The sequence below is a fragment of the Rhopalosiphum padi genome, chromosome 3 (assembly GCF_020882245.1).
Source record: "Rhopalosiphum padi isolate XX-2018 chromosome 3, ASM2088224v1, whole genome shotgun sequence".
In the NCBI taxonomy this organism is placed as follows: Eukaryota; Metazoa; Arthropoda; class Insecta; order Hemiptera; family Aphididae; genus Rhopalosiphum; species Rhopalosiphum padi.
This window is the reverse complement of record NC_083599.1, coordinates 62,150,090-62,172,531: the sequence shown is the minus strand read 5'-3', so window position 1 is coordinate 62,172,531 and position 22,442 is coordinate 62,150,090. Positions and strand designations below refer to the sequence as shown.

The 22,442-nt window shown below is 26.6% G+C and overlaps 1 protein-coding gene across 2 annotated transcripts; it reads left to right on the top strand.

Annotated features, from left to right (window-relative positions):
- Positions 1-11,899: 11,899 nt before the first annotated feature.
- Positions 11,900-22,037, top strand: LOC132926704 (titin-like). Of its 2 annotated transcripts, none has more exons than XM_060991106.1 (2): positions 11,900-12,115; positions 19,529-22,037. In XM_060991106.1, exon 2 carries the CDS (start codon positions 19,543-19,545, stop codon positions 21,742-21,744), a length of 2,202 nt encoding a protein of 733 aa, XP_060847089.1. In that variant the 5' UTR covers positions 11,900-12,115; positions 19,529-19,542; the 3' UTR covers positions 21,745-22,037. The 2 variants fall into 2 exon arrangements, with proteins under 2 accessions (XP_060847089.1, XP_060847088.1); XM_060991105.1 differs by having other exon boundaries at positions 11,901-12,223.
- The last annotated feature ends 405 nt before the right edge of the window (positions 22,038-22,442 follow it).

The following is a 22,442-nucleotide window of genomic DNA, read 5'->3' as shown; positions in this document are numbered from 1 at the left end:
TTATCTTCTCTCATTGATTAAGTCAAAGTGTACTTGAATTGTGAAATAAATATTGAATACTTGCCTACTGAATAGCATACAATTGACAATTACTAATTAGTAGCTAGTTGCTGTTAGATAATACTACGAACTTATTACTACAATAGACTATACACACGACTTAACATTATAAAAAAGTTCGCGGTCACAAAGTTGTAGTATTTATAGTTTGTATAGGTACTAATATTATACAAATACAAGACTTAAGACTTGAAAGTAAGCAACTCTAAATATCGAATGTTATGATTCGTTACTTAAAATAATATTATATACTGGATTGTTCATATCTCTATACAAATGCACAGTAGGTACACTTTTCCTCATAAAATTTTCTCGAGTATGTAAAAACACTAAAAAGTATTATAATATTCATATTCTTATATTTAATCTTATATTAGTTCATATTACGTCAACACTTTAACAGCTACACAATTATAATTAATCAATATACTAGGTATGTACATTAGGTACATACGGTTTTAGTGTTTTATTATTTATAATTTATATGTAATACTTATTAATTATAATGCATTTATAGGTACAGCCCGCTACTTCGGTTTCAACAATTTATTCTCATTACTCGTATAATATTATTATCTATATTGGTATAGATGAATAGTCTATTAATTATTTGTTAATTATATTAAAAATTACTAATATATATATATATATATATTTATTATGTAAATGTAGTTAATATAATATATTTATGTATTACTTAGCTTATGTTCGTACACACAGAACAAGTCGAAGGCGAACTGCTGCAGCTAACACATAAATATGATATTATTATAATATTATATTCATACATCATACATTCATACATATTAATATATTACATATGTATAGGTATCTATAAATGTAGAATGTTAGTCCGGTAGGTATTTAATCATTCTACCAATTATGTGAAACCATGACTCGTGAGTCGTGGGATAGTCTATAATTTCTACTACAAATTTACAAAGAAAGAATGCGTTCGATTGTATCTAAGAAGCTATAGAACCCATTTTAACAAACCTATTAGCCGTATTTGCATAAAACAATAGATATACGATATACCACATAGGTAATATATATAATATTATACTACCACGTTTACACATTATAAATGTGTGTGTGTGTTTGTGTGTGTGTATGTACTTTATGTATACTGTATAGTGTATAGCTATAATTAAAAATAATTATGAATACTGAATATCGACGGTCAGTTATGAAACGGCCAATAATAGTCGAAACAACCAATTGACTACAATTAACAAATGAATGTCGTACATAAAATATATTTAAAATCAATGATCATTAGTTTCATAACTCATTACTAAAAGAAAAAGGTTAGGTATTCTGTGATATTTTTTTAAGTTCAAAGGAGCATAGCGTGTGTTAATTTTTTAACCATTATTTACCTCCACCGTCCATTTACCTCCACAAAATAAAGGTTATAGTTATAATTATCTTCCAAATATTAAAATATTTAGCCCATATTTTAGCCGACATCAGTGTTTTTATGTTTTGTACCTACCATGATAGAAAATAAGAGCAAGGTTAAGATCCAATGGGTGATGGTAAACTATAACAAAATGAACCTTTTTCTAAAATGTATATTACCATTACCTATGTCTTATAGGTACCTATGGAGGTACTCCTATGTGAACTTCAAAAAAATTATATTTCTTGGTAATTACAAAAAGTAAAATAATTATTCAGCGGTTTAATACATTTATTTTCCTTACAGGTATATGCATTTATTTGCTGACATATCTTTTAATTATAAAAAAATATAATTGTTAATAAAATTCATTAGTCAATTTTTTTTTTTTTGTTAATTTAATATTAATTAAATTACTTAAAAATGTAGTTATTTTAAATTTATTATTGGAGGAAATTGGTCAATATTTATTTTTTAAGTTTTCTAGAAGAAAATAGCTATACTTACAGCAAACTGTACGATATAGTTTTTACGTACCATAAACATAGTATTAAGGCCCGAGATACTATATGTTCAAAACGAATGAGAAATGCGTTTATTTTACTTTTTTCCAGGTATATAAAAATATTTTTATATGTGTCATTGCTTATTAATCATTAATAATGAGTATTGAGTCATTAGTATCAAACTATCAATAATACTAGTACCTAGACACAAATACTATAACGAGTATAACGTATGTACAGTTACTGTATGGTACAAAAGTTTATACATTAAAAACTACCGAAATATGCATCATACATTTATGCACTTAAAAACATTGAAATATATCCTTGAATTAATTTATTCTTAGTTTATAAATAGGACTAAAAAAAAATTTAAGTAGGTACTTCAATTATTATTTCAATTTCGTTGAATTGTGTATAATATTTGATTCTAATATTGCTAAAATCGAAAAATTTAAAAATATGTGAATAAACAAAATTTTGGACTTGAATTTGTATAGGTACAATTGAAATTTGTAGCTGATTTAGAATTTGTTGGTTCATTCAATAAAAACTTGCAAATGCAATGAACTTCCAAACGATAATAATGGGAGCAATATATGCACGGATTTTTTATATAATAAAAAAGTCAAGATATGTAAATATTTATGTATGTCTTTTGTTTTTTTTATAAAAAATATGAATTACTTAATATTAAGTATTTGCTCAGCGTCCATTTTTAAGATTTGAATAATGTAAAAGACAAAAATACTGAATAGAATAACAAATTAACAAACCATAGTAACTAATCATTAATATAGTAATAGATTGTATGTTTTACGCGGACATGCGGTGAATATAGGACATACCAATAGCAGATACTAGATATTATGTATACCTATTACCTACCTAATATTATATAGCGATATCAAAAATCGTATTTATTACGATGTTCTCTATTACGATTTACTGCATATTTTATAATGATTATTATTATTAATAGGTATGGAAATATGTTCGTGAATAAGTAAATATTTATAATAGGAATTCAAGATATTTAAAAAAACATCTAAGTACTTATTTGTAACATATATTTAAGAATTATGTAACGTGTTCATTTTAATATTAAAAAATCTATGTACTAACCAACTAACCTAATAATGACTCATTAGTCATTATATCTAATTGATACCTAAATTAATAGGCATTTAAAAGTATAAAGTTGTAAAGTTTTTAAAGTAATTAAAATAACCAATAATTATTGGAATTTGCGAGTGTGTAGGTACATAAAAAATTAAAAATGTTTTCCGTACAATAATTATTGTACACGTATCTATATTCCATGGTATAGAATGGATAACGATAGCATAAAATAGTGTATAGGTAAATATTTGTATCGTTTCAAATTACGGTTGTGGTAACACGGCAGTGGATGTGGCGATAGACGCGACCGATAGTAATAGTAGTTGTAGTCCGTAGCACGTGGAGCTGCTGGTTTGGAGGTACCTACTTGGAGGTAGTATCGCCGGCCGCCGCCGCATCGGTGCCGGGAACGTTCAACGTGTGTTGTGTTTATATTGTTTAGTGTTTGTAGCGTGCACTGGACGCGTCGTAGTACTCGTTTCGCACGCCGACGCCGCACGACCTATTGTCAATTGTCATTCACTGCCGCCGAGTCCGAGTGTTGACTTGTGATTGCCGACATTTTTATTTTATACATTAAGTGAAAACGTGTAACACGTTTGACGACACTCGATACACCATTTTTTTTCCGGGGCAAACGCCGCCGTAATATACAATTTGTTTTTTACACACCATTCTCACGTGAGTTCCTATCGTATGTGCACACTCCTTGTTAGTAATAATTATTTATCTATCGCAAAGGTCCTCGTGTTCGAGTAGCCACTCGTGGAATTTTGTCTACTAATTCAGGTAAAATTATGTTGCTGACGTTTAAACAACCGTCTCTCTGCTCTATGCCCAATACAATCAGACTACACTTAGCCACACTTCTCTTTACTTTGCTTTATAGCGCACGCGTTTACGGGTATTTCTGCTCGCCAATGTTTTTTTTCTCTCATTTCGAATATACCCAGTTACCTACCCGCTACTTGCCCGTGTATTAAAAAAACATTTTTGTCTTAGTTTGTGGGTATCTGATTTCCCGTTATCGCGACTGACGTAACGCGGATCGATCCATTTTTTCATGACTCCATTTTTATTATCTTTAAACTACTGAATTATAGCCAACTTAATAGACATTTGCCCACTCCTAATAATTATTATTTATTGCAAAGATCCTTTATATTTTAGTTGTCACCAGTGCCGGATTTGCAAGGTATCGGCCTACCGAGTTTTAGAATTTACAACGTTTGATTACAGCTACAGCTACTATAGAATTTAAATAATTCGAATCAATTTATCTTCCTACTAATGTTTGGATTAATTTATCACTATAATAATAATAAAAAAAAAAAAATATCACCAAACACTCAAAACCAGTCCATGTTTTTTTAGCGTCCTACCGAGTTTTACTCGGCAATTCATCGAGCCAATCCGGCCCTGGTTGACACTCGTAGAATTTTGAATACATCAAAGAACCTACCAGCTACGTGCCTGTGTATTGAATAGCATTTTTGTCGTTTAATTTGTAGGTACTTGCTTTCCATTTATAGTAACTAATGTAACGAGGATTGATACTATTTCAGATTTTCACAACTATTCTTATCATCTTTAAATTGACTGAATAACCAACTTAATGGATATTTATAAAACATTTGTTATCTAAATTAGCATATGTTTGTTTGGCGCGTCTTCATAGAAATTTACTATATCTTCGTAAGCATCTTTTTTGAAATTTGGCAAATAATATGTATTTGTACATGAGTATCTGCTTAAAAAAATCATAACTACTTTATTTTTTAATGTCATTTATGAACATATACAATTGGATAATTTTTTTGCTATACCTAGTATCAAAATCTCAACTTAAGATATGTGTTTAAATGGTGTATGTTAATATTATAAGAATATAAAATAATTAATTTTTGAAATAAGGTTCATTATTGTTTTCTAAAAATGATGTGGCTTTTATTAATATTTACAAATATAAAGCCTATCAATTTATATTATTCTGATTTTGTACTCAATTCAGGTTAAAAAGAACTGCTCTTGTATATTAGACTAAATTTTCAAACATGTTCAATATCCTTTAAATTATGTCTTGGTATTCTGTCATAATTCACAAATCATAATCATTGTCTATTATTTCTACTGGTCATTGTGATTACCATTGCCTAAATTGCTAAATGCTAAATGTATAATTATGGCGAGTGCCATATATGGATAGGGATACGTGGATACGTCCAGTTTATAATTACAATGATAGTATTCAATTATATTTTCATTTAATAATGAGGTAGTTACTATATATTAAAAATTATTAATTTGTTTACTTTATAAATTAAAACTTATACAATTTGAACCTTATAAATTAATTTGTTGCTTTTGCATTCTTATGTCTTAAATTATTCAAGTATATACAAACCTATTTTCGACTTTTTGTGGTTTTCTAATGTTTAATATTTCATCAATTTAATATTTTGTGCATACTATCATTTAATTATACTGTTTTCACACTATAATCTGTTCAGCAAGAAATCATGCTGCAGCCTGACAAAAATAGGTTCAGCTTCTCTATTAACACCTGGCCTAACTAGTGTTCATGGTAAAATGACGCCTGGATTTTATCTAAATCAGTTCTATAGAATAGAATCTATTCAATAGATAATGGTTTGTTAACCTTACTTTAGAATATTCTTTGTAAAATGGGCATCGAAATTAAAATTTTATATTAGTGCAGGAGTTCTAACAAAGCTTTCTTCGACAGCTTTGAACACTTACAAAACCATTAACTTATATTTATTGTAAAGTAAATTTTTATTTATTTTAACAAAGAATCCAAAACTGAATTTTATGCTCTGTTAGAATTCTGTAATGATGGTTTTATTTTATAATAAAAACGAATCACATTAAGACCCCTCTTCTTAGAGTCATTACAACAATAAATGTCGCACAATATAAAAACAACTAATATATTAAAGTACTAACTAGATCCAATTTGCTATCAGAAACTACCTGTAAAAATGATAATCAGTGCAATTATACTGTCTTCAAAGATTATGAAAGATACAATACATAAAAAAAAATCCACTGAAATCTCTGTTAAGAATCTTAAGTAAACATACCTATATTTTACTGATGTTTGTAAAAAAAAAATTAAGTTTTACTTAAAAAAAAGTTATTCATGTTCTTATTAATATGTAATAATCAATAAGTAATAACCAATATGGATTTAGGCATAAAATCTCACTTATGTTCTAATTTATTAGTTTAAATACTTATATCTCTAAATACGTTTGTTAAAGTAGATAACTTACTTTAAAATAAATAAATTTAATTTAATTTTTTGTTCATGGAAATTGTTTAAACTATATAAAATCTTATTTATATTGTTTACTAGTGGTTGAAGTGGTCATTTTTATAACATTCCAATGATTTTATAGTTAGTTCTGGTGTAGAGCAAGGTTTTTTTAGTTATATTCTTAATAATTTACCTTCTATTTATTTAGCTGAGTTTACATTCTTTTATTTGCCAATAATTCCAAAATAGTTTTAATTGTTAAATCTTCAAGTGACACTTTAAATTAGGTAACAATCAAATTTGGTTATGTAGTTTTCTTTGATAATTAGAGTAAATTAATCTATTATACAATATAAAAATTGTATAGAAGTTTGTCTCTCAATATCCATCTTTAATAAAAATATATTGATAATTTTACTTGATTTAATTTTACCTACTTATGTATCATTGAATAATATATTGCTAAGTTTAATGTTAATTTGTTATATAATTGGTAATATTTTTTTTTATTTTATAAATTATTTGTTTCTCACAAAGTATCTCAGTGGGGTTTTTGGTATATGAGCTAGCAGGTGAAAAGAAATGGAAAAATCTTGAAAATAAATATAAAAATTAAAATTATCTGTTACATATTGATTGAAATTTAAAGGTACTAAAAATATTATTTATAAAATTTTAGTTTATAAATTTGTTGTCATTTATGATTTTTTATTTTGTATAATATAATAAGTACATGATATATACTCTATTAAATATAAGAAGCGACCAGATTTTGTAGGTGATGTGTAGGTTACATACAATTATTCCCCCTATTTAATAAATCATCAGTAGCTCATGCATACAAGTTATCCGTCTAGGTCACTTTTTATGTTGAATAAAGTTTAAAATGTACTTAAAATGCAATTATGAATTGTTAATTTTCACATATATTTTTAATTTTGAGCGGGAAAAAATATATTGATTTTGCAATGATTTTGTGTATGTGTGTATACTTACACAATTATATAAACAATTTATAGTATTAAAAATACCTCAATCTTTGATTTTAATATCTACTTAATATTTTTACCAAATGTTTATATTTGGTTTATATATGTACAATGTATATTGTAAAATTTTAAAAATTATTATATTTGAGTTATTAGTTTTTTTTTTTTTAATAACTGTCATTAAAAATTTTCATTTTAATAAGTTTAGCAATTTAATTTAATAAAATACTCCGCATAAGTTGTTATTAAAGCTGATTAAAAATTTAAATATACACATGCAAGTTATCTCAATAACTATTTTGTTGTTAAAATGTTACAAAATGTTCAATTTTCCTAGCTAAAGACTTGAATACTTTTCATTACAATTTTTCCCATAAGTAGTTTATTTTGAAACCAAAAATATCTAAAAGATATATCAACACATATTTTGTTGTAATTAAAATATATTATTTGTGCAGACTTGATACTTTAAGGATAATATTATATTTCATAAATAAAATGGCACTTTCAAACCACAGATTAATTTTTATTGCCTTTTGATATCATAAACATATTTACACTGCTCTACAGAAAAGCAATATTGATTCTAAAGTTAATAATAATTTATAACTGATATAATATTTACTTTGTCTTAAACTTCGTTAAATAAAAACTACATATATTTTTTTAACAATTATTTAGGTTGGTTTTGACCAATTAAAAAATACAGGTCTAAAATTATTTAAAACTATGATAACTATTACAGAGTATGTATGCTAGGATTAAAATAAAATCCTCCCAAGACATAATATTTATACTTTCAACTTTCTTAGGGGGTAAATTTTGTAAAATCCTTTTATAGTGGATCATTAAACAAAAATGTTTATTCAATTTTATACTTAAACAGTTCCGGCTAGGTAATGATGAATCAGACAGTCAGGAATTTGCGTAAATAGAGGGGGGGAGGCTTGAGTGGTCTTAGTCCACCTAAAATGAGATATGAATTAAAAACAAGCAAGATATTGAAATTGTATTTCTTTATTAAAATTTTGGTATTCATAATTTTAATATATTTTCTTGTTTAATAAGGTTGAGGGTGTAATACCATAACCCCTTCCCTCTGTTAAACACTTTAACTATGGGCTTGAGCCCACTCAATTTAATCGCTCTAGTTATGTCTATGCAGCCAGGACATGTTATTTTTAATAATAATAATAAGAAAAACTTTACCTCAGAAATATTTAAATACATTAATGCCGGGTTGCATGAAACTGAACTTTAAATTTATCTAATGAATAGTTTTATTTAACCGTTAAATATTTTTACAGACGTGTTTGGGTTGCACAAACCATTCAATAAAAATATATTGGTATTAAACATGATACCAAGATTTATGTAGAAGTTTAAGCTTATCACAGAAAAATACTATATTAAGTTCTATGGTGACAATGTACCTACTACTGATACGTACACGTGATAACTGTAGGCTTATCGAATGATTAAAATTTAAAGAGCTGAAATCGGCCCATTAGTTTAATGAGCTGGTAACCTATATTTTAACGGCCCAATAAAATTATTGAACGTTTAAAGAGCGTTTAACGGATGAATAAAATTTTAATCATTCGTTAGCGCATTAACGGCTCGTTAAACGTTCATGCAACGTCATAAGAATTTAATTTTCTGACTTAAACTGCTAAACTGTTTTTAGGTTGGATGAGACTTAATAATATGACAATAAAGTAAATTTTAAATCATTAATAATAACTCATTAAAAAGAAACAATATGTTCATACATTTTACCTTAAATTTAGCTAATGTTGGAAAAGAATTCAATATTAATATTTTTTTACTCAATAAATTAGTACCATTACTTTAAAGAGGACGCTACACCCATGTGTGTTGTCTCTGTCTTACCAATGTACATCATAGCAAAGTAATAATTAATATTAAAACAACATCACAAAATGTGTTCTGCTGAAATCAAATTTTCCATAATATACTTTAGTAAGAAGTATCGGAAAGTATAAAATATTTAGGTATTACATTCAATCAACACCTTAAATGGAATATACACAATAACACAATAATAAAACTACGGATATTGCACTATTTGTTTATTGATGCAAGAAAATTCCTAAATAATCATGCTTTACGTTTGTTATACTTTGCCATGACATAATATATTCTACAATATGGAGTAACTGCTTAGGGTGGCTTCGGTATTATAGGAAGCAATAAAATATTCAGAGCTCAAAAAGTATAATTAAAATAATTTTAAATAAGAAAAAAACATATTCAACTAAGGATCTAAGGATCAATTCAAAGTTTTCACAACACAATTATATTACAGAAATGCCCTATATTAAACCTACAAATATAATTTAATTTAATTTAAACATAAATACTATAATACATTTAAAAAGCAATTTAGAAATCCCTACTGGTCGTTGTTTATTGAAATCTAGTCGTTGTTTTTCGCAAGTGGGTTTGTGATTACTGAGTGATATTCCGATGCAAATTATTATAGTCTTATAAAATATACAAACACTCCATTAAATTATGGTTGATAAATAATACTAGTAACTTTCAGCTTACATAATGTACCAGTATATAATATTATAATGTAGACTATTTATTTATATATATATATATATATATATATCTCAGTGGTAAGATGGGCCATTTAACTATGTTATATATATATATACACTGAAAATTGTAATTTCTTTTCATTAATTTGCCTATAATTATTATTATGAAAAAATAACTTATAATTTTTTATACTATTGTTGTTTTTGTTATAAATATTAAATTAAAAAGATTAGATGTGTTAAATTTAAAGCCATGCAATTGTTACCAAACCATGGCTATTAATTTAATTGATTTTTTAGCTTATTTAAAAAACAACTTATTTGATTTTTCTTTTAAAAATACTATAGTGTCGTCTACTCAACTCATTATTTTTTATTTTATATTTAAACTTAGCAATTCATTAATATAAATTATAAATTAGTAGTAGCAATGGCTTTAAAACTTTTTCCTAAGGTGTGCTTGCAAATCGCAGGTTCATTATATTTATTATTTATTTTCATTATTTGAATGCTTTTCCTATTATATACTTAATATAAGCTGATAGATCAGATCGATCTTCACTAAGAATCATTTATTGTATGCAATGATTTAATATTAAAATCAAATTTAATACATACTTTACTATGACTTCTTAATGACAATGTATATTCAACATTTACTGTATTTGTACTGGTAGAGCGATAACCTTCTTTCTCTCATTTTTACCTCAATAATATCAATAAATCATATTTCCTGTTATCTTTGTAATCTTAGATTCAAAATGTATGCTATGTAACTGTAAGAATGATTGTCTGAATAAACAAGTTTGTGTAGCATCTAACGTATATAATATTATTCACGTAATAGAAAATGTTTTATTAATATTATACATAAATTAAATAAATTGTTAAATATAACAATGGTTTTGTAAAGAGTAATAATAATACCATAAAACATTAAATTAAACATACACCTATGATTTATAATTGATGAATTTAGTGAAAATTAAAGATTTATGCAGTATATTACATGAAACTTAATAGTGTAAAAATATTTCACTAATTATTAATTTTATAAAATATAATACTAAAATCACCATTAAATTTATCAAAAAACAAATTAAAAACTCCCTTGAGTATCATGAACTATCTTCATTCCAACAAATAATTTATAAATACCTAAGATGAAGGTCAGCTTTCTCAATAGATTTTTTGATATCTTCATACTGAAAACACAGACCTTTCAACAAAAGTTCACTTTTTTGCCACCATTCTTCAATAAATGGTAACTTTTGTGCGACTGTCATTTGTGTGTTATATTCAATAGGTCGATATGTTTGTAATAATATTCGGGCTTTTTCTTTGTAATCTTCTGATAAACTGTCACATGATTCAAATACACCTAAAAAATATAAAATTCTAATACATTTTTTACATAATTTTATGAATTAAATTATTTTTAAATTTTCATTAGCTTAATTTATAGCAATGGATTAAACTACCAATAACATGTGAAAATTATTCATTAGTGGTTAGTATTACTATGAACTATGATTTAAAAACAGGTAAATATTTGCTTAAGTGTTTGATCTTTTGTGCATTTTATTTTCCAAACCTTTGAACTATTAATCGATTTATAAATTACAATGTAATTTATGAATAAATAAATATGCATTTAAATAAAGATCAAACAGTAATATTCTTTAAATTTTTTTTTTTTTCATGGTATAGAATGGATAACGATAGCATAAAATAGTGTATAGGTAAATATTTGTATCGTTTCAAATTACGGTTGTGGTAACACGGCAGTGGATGTGGCGGTAGACGCGACCGAGAGTAATAGTAGTTGTAGTCCGTAGCACGTGGAGCTGCTGGTTTGGAGGTACCTACTTGGAGGTAGTATCGCCGGCCGCCGCCGCATCGGTGCCGGGAACGTTCAACGTGTGTTGTGTTTATATTGTTTAGTGTTTGTAGCGTGCACTGGACGCGTCGTAGTACTCGTTTCGCACGCCGACGCCGCACGACCTATTGTCAATTGTCATTCACTGCCGCCGAGTCCGAGTGTTGACTTGTGATTGCCGACATTTTTATTTTATACATTAAGTGAAAACGTGTAACACGTTTGACGACACTCGATACACCATTTTTTTTCCGGGGCAAACGCCGCCGTAATATACAATTTGTTTTTTACACACCATTCTCACGTGAGTTCCTATCGTATGTGCACACTCCTTGTTAGTAATAATTATTTATCTATCGCAAAGGTCCTCGTGTTCGAGTAGCCACTCGTGGAATTTTGTCTACTAATTCAGGTAAAATTATGTTGCTGACGTTTAAACAACCGTCTCTCTGCTCTATGCCCAATACAATCAGACTACACTTAGCCACACTTCTCTTTACTTTGCTTTATAGCGCACGCGTTTACGGGTATTTCTGCTCGCCAATGTTTTTTTTCTCTCATTTCGAATATACCCAGTTACCTACCCGCTACTTGCCCGTGTATTAAAAAAACATTTTTGTCTTAGTTTGTGGGTATCTGATTTCCCGTTATCGCGACTGACGTAACGCGGATCGATCCATTTTTTCATGACTCCATTTTTATTATCTTTAAACTACTGAATTATAGCCAACTTAATAGACATTTGCCCACTCCTAATAATTATTATTTATTGCAAAGATCCTTTATATTTTAGTTGTCACCAGTGCCGGATTTGCAAGGTATCGGCCTACCGAGTTTTAGAATTTACAACGTTTGATTACAGCTACAGCTACTATAGAATTTAAATAATTCGAATCAATTTATCTTCCTACTAATGTTTGGATTAATTTATCACTATAATAATAATAAAAAAAAAAAAATATCACCAAACACTCAAAACCAGTCCATGTTTTTTTAGCGTCCTACCGAGTTTTACTCGGCAATTCATCGAGCCAATCCGGCCCTGGTTGACACTCGTAGAATTTTGAATACATCAAAGAACCTACCAGCTACGTGCCTGTGTATTGAATAGCATTTTTGTCGTTTAATTTGTAGGTACTTGCTTTCCATTTATAGTAACTAATGTAACGAGGATTGATACTATTTCAGATTTTCACAACTATTCTTATCATCTTTAAATTGACTGAATAACCAACTTAATGGATATTTATAAAACATTTGTTATCTAAATTAGCATATGTTTGTTTGGCGCGTCTTCATAGAAATTTACTATATCTTCGTAAGCATCTTTTTTGAAATTTGGCAAATAATATGTATTTGTACATGAGTATCTGCTTAAAAAAATCATAACTACTTTATTTTTTAATGTCATTTATGAACATATACAATTGGATAATTTTTTTGCTATACCTAGTATCAAAATCTCAACTTAAGATATGTGTTTAAATGGTGTATGTTAATATTATAAGAATATAAAATAATTAATTTTTGAAATAAGGTTCATTATTGTTTTCTAAAAATGATGTGGCTTTTATTAATATTTACAAATATAAAGCCTATCAATTTATATTATTCTGATTTTGTACTCAATTCAGGTTAAAAAGAACTGCTCTTGTATATTAGACTAAATTTTCAAACATGTTCAATATCCTTTAAATTATGTCTTGGTATTCTGTCATAATTCACAAATCATAATCATTGTCTATTATTTCTACTGGTCATTGTGATTACCATTGCCTAAATTGCTAAATGCTAAATGTATAATTATGGCGAGTGCCATATATGGATAGGGATACGTGGATACGTCCAGTTTATAATTACAATGATAGTATTCAATTATATTTTCATTTAATAATGAGGTAGTTACTATATATTAAAAATTATTAATTTGTTTACTTTATAAATTAAAACTTATACAATTTGAACCTTATAAATTAATTTGTTGCTTTTGCATTCTTATGTCTTAAATTATTCAAGTATATACAAACCTATTTTCGACTTTTTGTGGTTTTCTAATGTTTAATATTTCATCAATTTAATATTTTGTGCATACTATCATTTAATTATACTGTTTTCACACTATAATCTGTTCAGCAAGAAATCATGCTGCAGCCTGACAAAAATAGGTTCAGCTTCTCTATTAACACCTGGCCTAACTAGTGTTCATGGTAAAATGACGCCTGGATTTTATCTAAATCAGTTCTATAGAATAGAATCTATTCAATAGATAATGGTTTGTTAACCTTACTTTAGAATATTCTTTGTAAAATGGGCATCGAAATTAAAATTTTATATTAGTGCAGGAGTTCTAACAAAGCTTTCTTCGACAGCTTTGAACACTTACAAAACCATTAACTTATATTTATTGTAAAGTAATTTTTTATTTATTTTAACAAAGAATCCAAAATTGAATTTTATGCTCTGTTAGAATTCTGTAATGATGGTTTTATTTTATAATAAAAACGAATCACATTAAGACCCCTCTTCTTAGAGTCATTACAACAATAAATGTCGCACAATATAAAAACAACTAATATATTAAAGTACTAACTAGATCCAATTTGCTATCAGAAACTACCTGTAAAAATGATAATCAGTGCAATTATACTGTCTTCAAAGATTATGAAAGATACAATACATAAAAAAAAATCCACTGAAATCTCTGTTAAGAATCTTAAGTAAACATACCTATATTTTACTGATGTTTGTAAAAAAAAAATTAAGTTTTACTTAAAAAAAAGTTATTCATGTTCTTATTAATATGTAATAATCAATAAGTAATAACCAATATGGATTTAGGCATAAAATCTCACTTATGTTCTAATTTATTAGTTTAAATACTTATATCTCTAAATACGTTTGTTAAAGTAGATAACTTACTTTAAAATAAATAAATTTAATTTAATTTTTTGTTCATGGAAATTGTTTAAACTGTATAAAATCTTATTTATATTGTTTACTAGTGGTTGAAGTGGTCATTTTTAAAACATTCCAATGATTTTATAGTTAGTTCTGGTGTAGAGCAAGGTTTTTTTAGTTATATTCTTAATAATTTACCTTCTATTTATTTAGCTGAGTTTACATTCTTTTATTTGCCAATAATTCCAAAATAGTTTTAATTGTTAAATCTTCAAGTGACACTTTAAATTAGGTAACAATCAAATTTGGTTATGTAGTTTTCTTTGATAATTAGAGTAAATTAATCTATTATACAATATAAAAATTGTATAGAAGTTTGTCTCTCAATATCCATCTCTAATAAAAATATATTGATAATTTTACTTGATTTAATTTTACCTACTTATGTATCATTGAATAATATATTGCTAAGTTTAATGTTAATTTGTTATATAATTGGTAATATTTTTTTTTATTTTATAAATTATTTGTTTCTCACAAAGTACCTCAGTGGGGATTTTGGTATATGAGCTAGCAGGTGAAAAGAAATGGAAAAATCTTGAAAATAAATATAAAAATTAAAATTATCTGTTACATATTGATTGAAATTTAAAGGTACTAAAAATATTATTTATAAAATTTTAGTTTATAAATTTGTTGTCAATTATGATTTTTTATTATGTATATATAATAAGTACATGATATATACTCTATTAAATATAAGAAGCGACCAGATTTTGTAGGTGATGTGTAGGTTACATACAATTATTCCCCCTATTTAATAAATCATCAGTAGCTCATGCATACAAGTTATCCGTCTAGGTCACTTTTCATGTTGAATAAAGTTTAAAATGTACTTAAAATGCAATTATGAATTGTTAATTTTCACATATATTTTTAATTTTGAGCGGGAAAAAATATATTGATTTTGCAATGATTTTGTGTATGTGTGTATACTTACACAATTATATAAACAATTTATAGTATTAAAAATACCTCAATCTTTGATTTTAATATCTACTTAATATTTTTACCAAATGTTTATATTTGGTTTATATATGTACAATGTATATTGTAAAATTTTAAAAATTATTATATTTGAGTTATTAGTTTTTTTTTTTTTTAATAACTGTCATTAAAAATTTTCATTTTAATAAGTTTAGCAATTTAATTTAATAAAATACTCCGCATAAGTTGTTATTAAAGCTGATTAAAAATTTAAATATACACATGCAAGTTATCTCAATAACTATTTTGTTGTTAAAATGTTACAAAATGTTCAATTTTCCTAGCTAAAGACTTGAATACTTTTCATTACAATTTTTCCCATAAGTAGTTTATTTTGAAACCAAAAATATCTAAAAGATATATCAACACATATTTTGTTGTAATTAAAATATATTATTTGTGCAGACTTGATACTTTAAGGATAATATTATATTTCATAAATAAAATGGCACTTTCAAACCACAGATTAATTTTTATTGCCTTTTGATATCATAAACATATTTACACTGCTCTACAGAAAAGCAATATTGATTCTAAAGTTAATAATAATTTATAACTGATATAATATTTACTTTGTCTTAAACTTCGTTAAATAAAAACTACATATATTTTTTTAACAATTATTTAGGTTGGTTTTGACCAATTAAAAAATACAGGTCTAAAATTATTTAAAACTATGATAACTATTACAGAGTATGTATGCTAGGATTAAAATAAAATCCTCCCAAGACATAATATTTATACTTTCAACTTTCTTAGGGGGTAAATTTTGTAAAATCCTTTTATAGTGGATCATTAAACAAAAATGTTTATTCAATTTTATACTTAAACAGTTCCGGCTAGGTAATGATGAATCAGACAGTCAGGAATTTGCGTAAATAGAGGGGGGGAGGCTTGAGTGGTCTTAGTCCACCTAAAATGAGATATGAATTAAAAACAAGCAAGATATTGAAATTGTATTTCTTTATTAAAATTTTGGTATTCATAATTTTAATATATTTTCTTGTTTAATAAGGTTGAGGGTGTAATACCATAACCCCTTCCCTCTGTTAAACACTTTAACTATGGGCTTGAGCCCACTCAATTTAATCGCTCTAGTTATGTCTATGCAGCCAGGACATGTTATTTTTAATAATAATAATAAGAAAAACTTTACCTCAGAAATATTTAAATACATTAATGCCGGGTTGCATGAAACTGAACTTTAAATTTATTTAATGAATAGTTTTATTTAACCGTTAAATATTTTTACAGACGTGTTTGGGTTGCACAAACCATTCAATAAAAATATATTGGTATTAAACATGATACCAAGATTTATGTAGAAGTTTAAGCTTATCACAGAAAAATACTATATTAAGTTCTATGGTGACAATGTACCTACTACTGATACGTACACGTGATAACTGTAGGCTTATCGAATGATTAAAATTTAAAGAGCTGAAATCGGCCCATTAGTTTAATGAGCTGGTAACCTATATTTTAACGGCCCAATAAAATTATTGAACGTTTAAAGAGCGTTTAACGGATGAATAAAATTTTAATCATTCGTTAGCGCATTAACGGCTCGTTAAACGTTCATGCAACGTCATAAGAATTTAATTTTCTGACTTAAACTGCTAAACTGTTTTTAGGTTGGATGAGACTTAATAATATGACAATAAAGTAAATTTTAAATCATTAATAATAACTCATTAAAAAGAAACAATATGTTCATACATTTTACCTTAAATTTAGCTAATGTTGGAAAAGAATTCAATATTAATATTTTTTTACTCAATAAATTAGTACCATCACTTTAAAGAGGACGCTACACCCATGTGTGTTGTCTCTGTCTTACCAATGTACATCATAGCAAAGTAATAATTAATATTAAAACAACATCACAAAATGTGTTCTGCTGAAATCAAATTTTCCATAATATACTTTAGTAAGAAGTATCGGAAAGTATAAAATATTTAGGTATTACATTCAATCAACACCTTAAATGGAATATACACAATAACACAATAATAAAACTACGGATATTGCACTATTTGTTTATTGATGCAAGAAAATTCCTAAATAATCATGCTTTACGTTTGTTATACTTTGCCATGACATAATATATTCTACAATATGGAGTAACTGCTTAGGGTGGCTTCGGTATTATAGGAAGCAATAAAATATTCAGAGCTCAAAAAGTATAATTAAAATAATTTTAAATAAGAAAAAAACATATTCAACTAAGGATCTAAGGATCAATTCAAAGTTTTCACAACACAATTATATTACAGAAATGCCCTATATTATACCTACAAATATAATTTAATTTAATTTAAACATAAATACTATAATACATTTAAAAAGCAATTTAGAAATCCCTACTGGTCGTTGTTTATTGAAATCTAGTCGTTGTTTTTCGCAAGTGGGTTTGTGATTACTGAGTGATATTCCGATGCAAATTATTATAGTCTTATAAAATATACAAACACTCCATTAAATTATGGTTGATAAATAATACTAGTAACTTTCAGCTTACATAATGTACCAGTATATAATATTATAATGTAGACTATTTATTTATATATATATATATAGATATATATATATATATCTCAGTGGTAAGATGGGCCATTTAACTATGTTATATATATATATATACACTGAAAATTGTAATTTCTTTTCATTAATTTGCCTATAATTATTATTATGAAAAAATAACTTATAATTTTTAATACTATTGTTGTTTTTGTTATAAATATTAAATTAAAAAGATTAGATGTGTTAAATTTAAAGCCATGCAATTGTTACCAAACCATGGCTATTAATTTAATTGATTTTTTAGCTTATTTAAAAAACAACTTATTTGATTTTTCTTTTAAAAATACTATAGTGTCGTCTACTCAACTCATTATTTTTTATTTTATATTTAAACTTAACAATTCATTAATATAAATTATAAATTAGTAGTAGCAATGGCTTTAAAACTTTTTCCTAAGGTGTGCTTGCAAATCGCAGGTTCATTATATTTATTATTTATTTTCATTATTTGAATGCTTTTCCTATTATATACTTAATATAAGCTGATAGATCAGATCGATCTTCACTAAGAATCATTTATTGTATGCAATGATTTAATATTAAAATCAAATTTAATACATACTTTACTATGACTTCTTAATGACAATGTATATTCAACATCTACTGTATTTGTACTGTAGAGCGATAACCTTCTTTCTCTCATTTTTACCTCAATAATATCAATAGATTATATTTCCTGTTATTTTTGTAATATAGTGTTGAGATAAAAATGTATCTGACTTTGGAAAAAGAGAATTAAAAACATCTTTTACTATTAGTGTGTATTATTAGTCATGAACTCATAACTCATTATTTATTATGTTCCTAAGAGTAGTAAAATATCTATTTTTGTGAAGTGCAACATTTTTGATAGTGAGTTTTAAAATTGTAATTTTATAATTCAAAAAATAGTAAAGAATTTTTCTTCTATTATTGTTTATCAAATGCAGGATTTAAAAATGAAAAACTAAAATATTTTTGTATATAGTTAAATTTGGCAAAATGCATGTGCCACTTTTTGCATGGCTGTCATAGGTTTGTTGTTCCTACTATAGTGTGCTTGTATATTATATTAAAAATATAAGAAAAAGATTATATTTGTTATAGTAATAGTATTTTCTTTCTTCTTTAAGTACTAAATTCCAATAATCAAAACATGTTTAAAAAATATATATTATTATTATCAATACATTTTTGTTTGGTTTTTTAGGATACATTTACATCATGTCATCAATGTGTCCTTCTGTAGAAGAGCCAGGGGTTAATCAAGAAACACCCCCGTCTGTAGGAGAGCTGAAGATTTTAAAAGAAACTCCATCTTCAGATAGAGAACAAGAGGTTTCAAAAGAAACCCTCCCTTCTGCTGAAGACCAAGAGGATCTAAAAGAAACTCCATCTTCAGATGGAGAACAAGAGGTTTTAAAAGAAACCCCCACTTCTATCGAAGAACAAGAGGATCTAAAAGAAATTCCACCTTCAAATGGAGAGCATGTGGTTTTAAAAGAAAACCCCCCTTCTATCGAAGAACATGAGGATCTAAAAGAAACTCCACCTTCAAATGAAGAGCATGTGGTTTTAAAAGAAACCCCCCCTTCTATCGAAGAACATGAGGATCTAAAAGAAACTCCATCATCAAATGAAGGGCATGTGGTTTTAAAAGAAACCTCCCCTTCTATCGAAGAACAAGATGATCTAAAAGAAACTCCATCTTTAGATGGAGAACAAGAGGTCTTAAAAGAAAACCTCCCTTCTGTCGAAGACCAAAAGGATATAAAAGAAACCACCACTCCTGTTGAAGAACAGTTTCTAAAAGGATCCCTCCTTTCAGATGCAGACCTAGAGGATCTAAACAAAAATCCTCCTTATGAAGGAGAAGTGGAGGTTCTCTTAAATGAATCTGAAATAAAAATAGAACCAATAGAACCAATAGAACCAGTTGAAGAAAATACTTCAGATATTGAATATGACGACATTTTAGAAGATGACGACATTTCAGAAGATGACTCTATAATATATATTTCAAGCGGTGAAGAAGATGTAAAACCAGTACCAAAAGCAATACCTATACCACCATACTATACTAATAATGTAAGTGAATCACATAACGTTGTACCAAAGCAATGTTTGTCTACACCGCCATCTAATATTCCCATGGAATGTATCACTATTATAGATAGTGATAGTGATGAAGAAGAAAAATTAAAACCTAGTCGCAAACGAAAAAGAAGTTTGCATATGCCATTCATTGAGATAGAAAATACTAGAAAAACTATGAAACCAGGGCCAAAGTCAAAAACAAGAAACATTGTTACAATTCATGAAATGTTAACTAAAGCAAGAGAGTTGGGGTTAGGTCCAATAATGTCATCTGATGAAGATGATTACTACAGTGATGAAAGCGAAGGTACCGAAGGTACCGATTCGGTCGATATAATAGATCTTGCCTCTTCAAGTGATGATGAAACTGATAATATAGAACCTAAGGTCACAGAATTTGTAGCTGATAGTAAAGCTACTTGTTCATCTGATAATGTAAAAGAAAATTCGATCAATGGTGAAAATAAAATTATAAATAACAAATTAGGTGAAGTATTAGATGATATGACAAATGAAACTGAAGTATTAGAGAACGCGATTGATCTAACTCAAATAACAGAAGATGAAAATATGGACAACAAAGAATTCACAAATATAGAAATTGATCCAACTCAAATAACAGAAGATGAAAATATGGACAACGAAGAACTCACAAATATAGAAATTGATCCAACTCAAATAACAGAAGATGAAAATATGGACAAAAAAGAATTCACAAATATAGAAATTGATCCAACTCAAATAACAGAAGATGAAAATATGGACAACGAAGAACTCACAAATATAGAAATTGATCCAACTCAAATAACAGAAGATGAAAATATGGACAACGAAGAACTCACAAATATAGAAATTGATCCAACTCAAATAACAGAAGATGAAAATATGGACAACGAAGAACTCACAAATATAGAAATTGATCCAACTCAAATAACAGAAGATGAAAATATGGACAACGAAGAACTCACAAATATAGAAATTGATCCAACTCAAATAACAGAAGATGAAAATATGGACAACAAAGAATTCACAAATATAGAAATTGATCCAACTCAAATAACAGAAGATGAAAATATGGACAACGAAGAACTCACAAATATAGAAATTGATCCAACTCAAATAACAGAAGATGAAAATATGGACAACAAAGAATTCACAAATATAGAAATTGATCCAACTCAAATAACAGAAGATGAAAATATGGACAACAAAGAATTCACAAATATAGAAATTCCTTCAACTCAAATAATAGATGGAAGTTACAATAATGAAATAGATAAAAAGAATAGCTTAAACGATACAAATGAGCTATTAAAAGTTGGAGAATAACAAAACAGAATTTCCATTTTTGAGTATCAATAAATGTTTAGAAGATCATCACAGTTGAATTTGTAAAAATTTTGTACATATGCCTTAAATTAAATGTAAAACCAATGAAAATATGAATAATATACATAAAAGTTGTAAGTATTTGTTTAAGTTATGATGTTATGAATAAAATTTAATTTTATTTATTAAACTAATGTTGTTTAACCAATATTATTATTAATTAATTAATGAATATGGATAATTACTTAACAAGTATTATCAGATTTTGGAATAATAAAAGTTAACAATATTAAGTATTTATTATTTGATTTAAATTATAAAATTTTGGGTTCCTATATGACAAAATTATTAAATATAATAATAATTGTCAAACGTTTATTTTAAGTGAAAGGCATGAACTCAATGTAAACAATACATGCAATTTAATTTAATAAATATATTATAACGATTTCATTTTAGAAAAACATATATTAGGGTTTTATGATTTAACAAATTGAAAGTATTTGAAACTATTGATAAAAAAATTTTATTTTGTACATTATTTTCAATAATTTATGTAGACTAATTAAATATATTTTTAAAATAATTAAGTGTAAAAAGTGACTCACATAGTCAGTATAATAAGTTGATAATATTATTCCTGTCTGGTATTTAGTCGTTTTCATAATTATAGTAAAAAATGGATATTTTTAATCCTA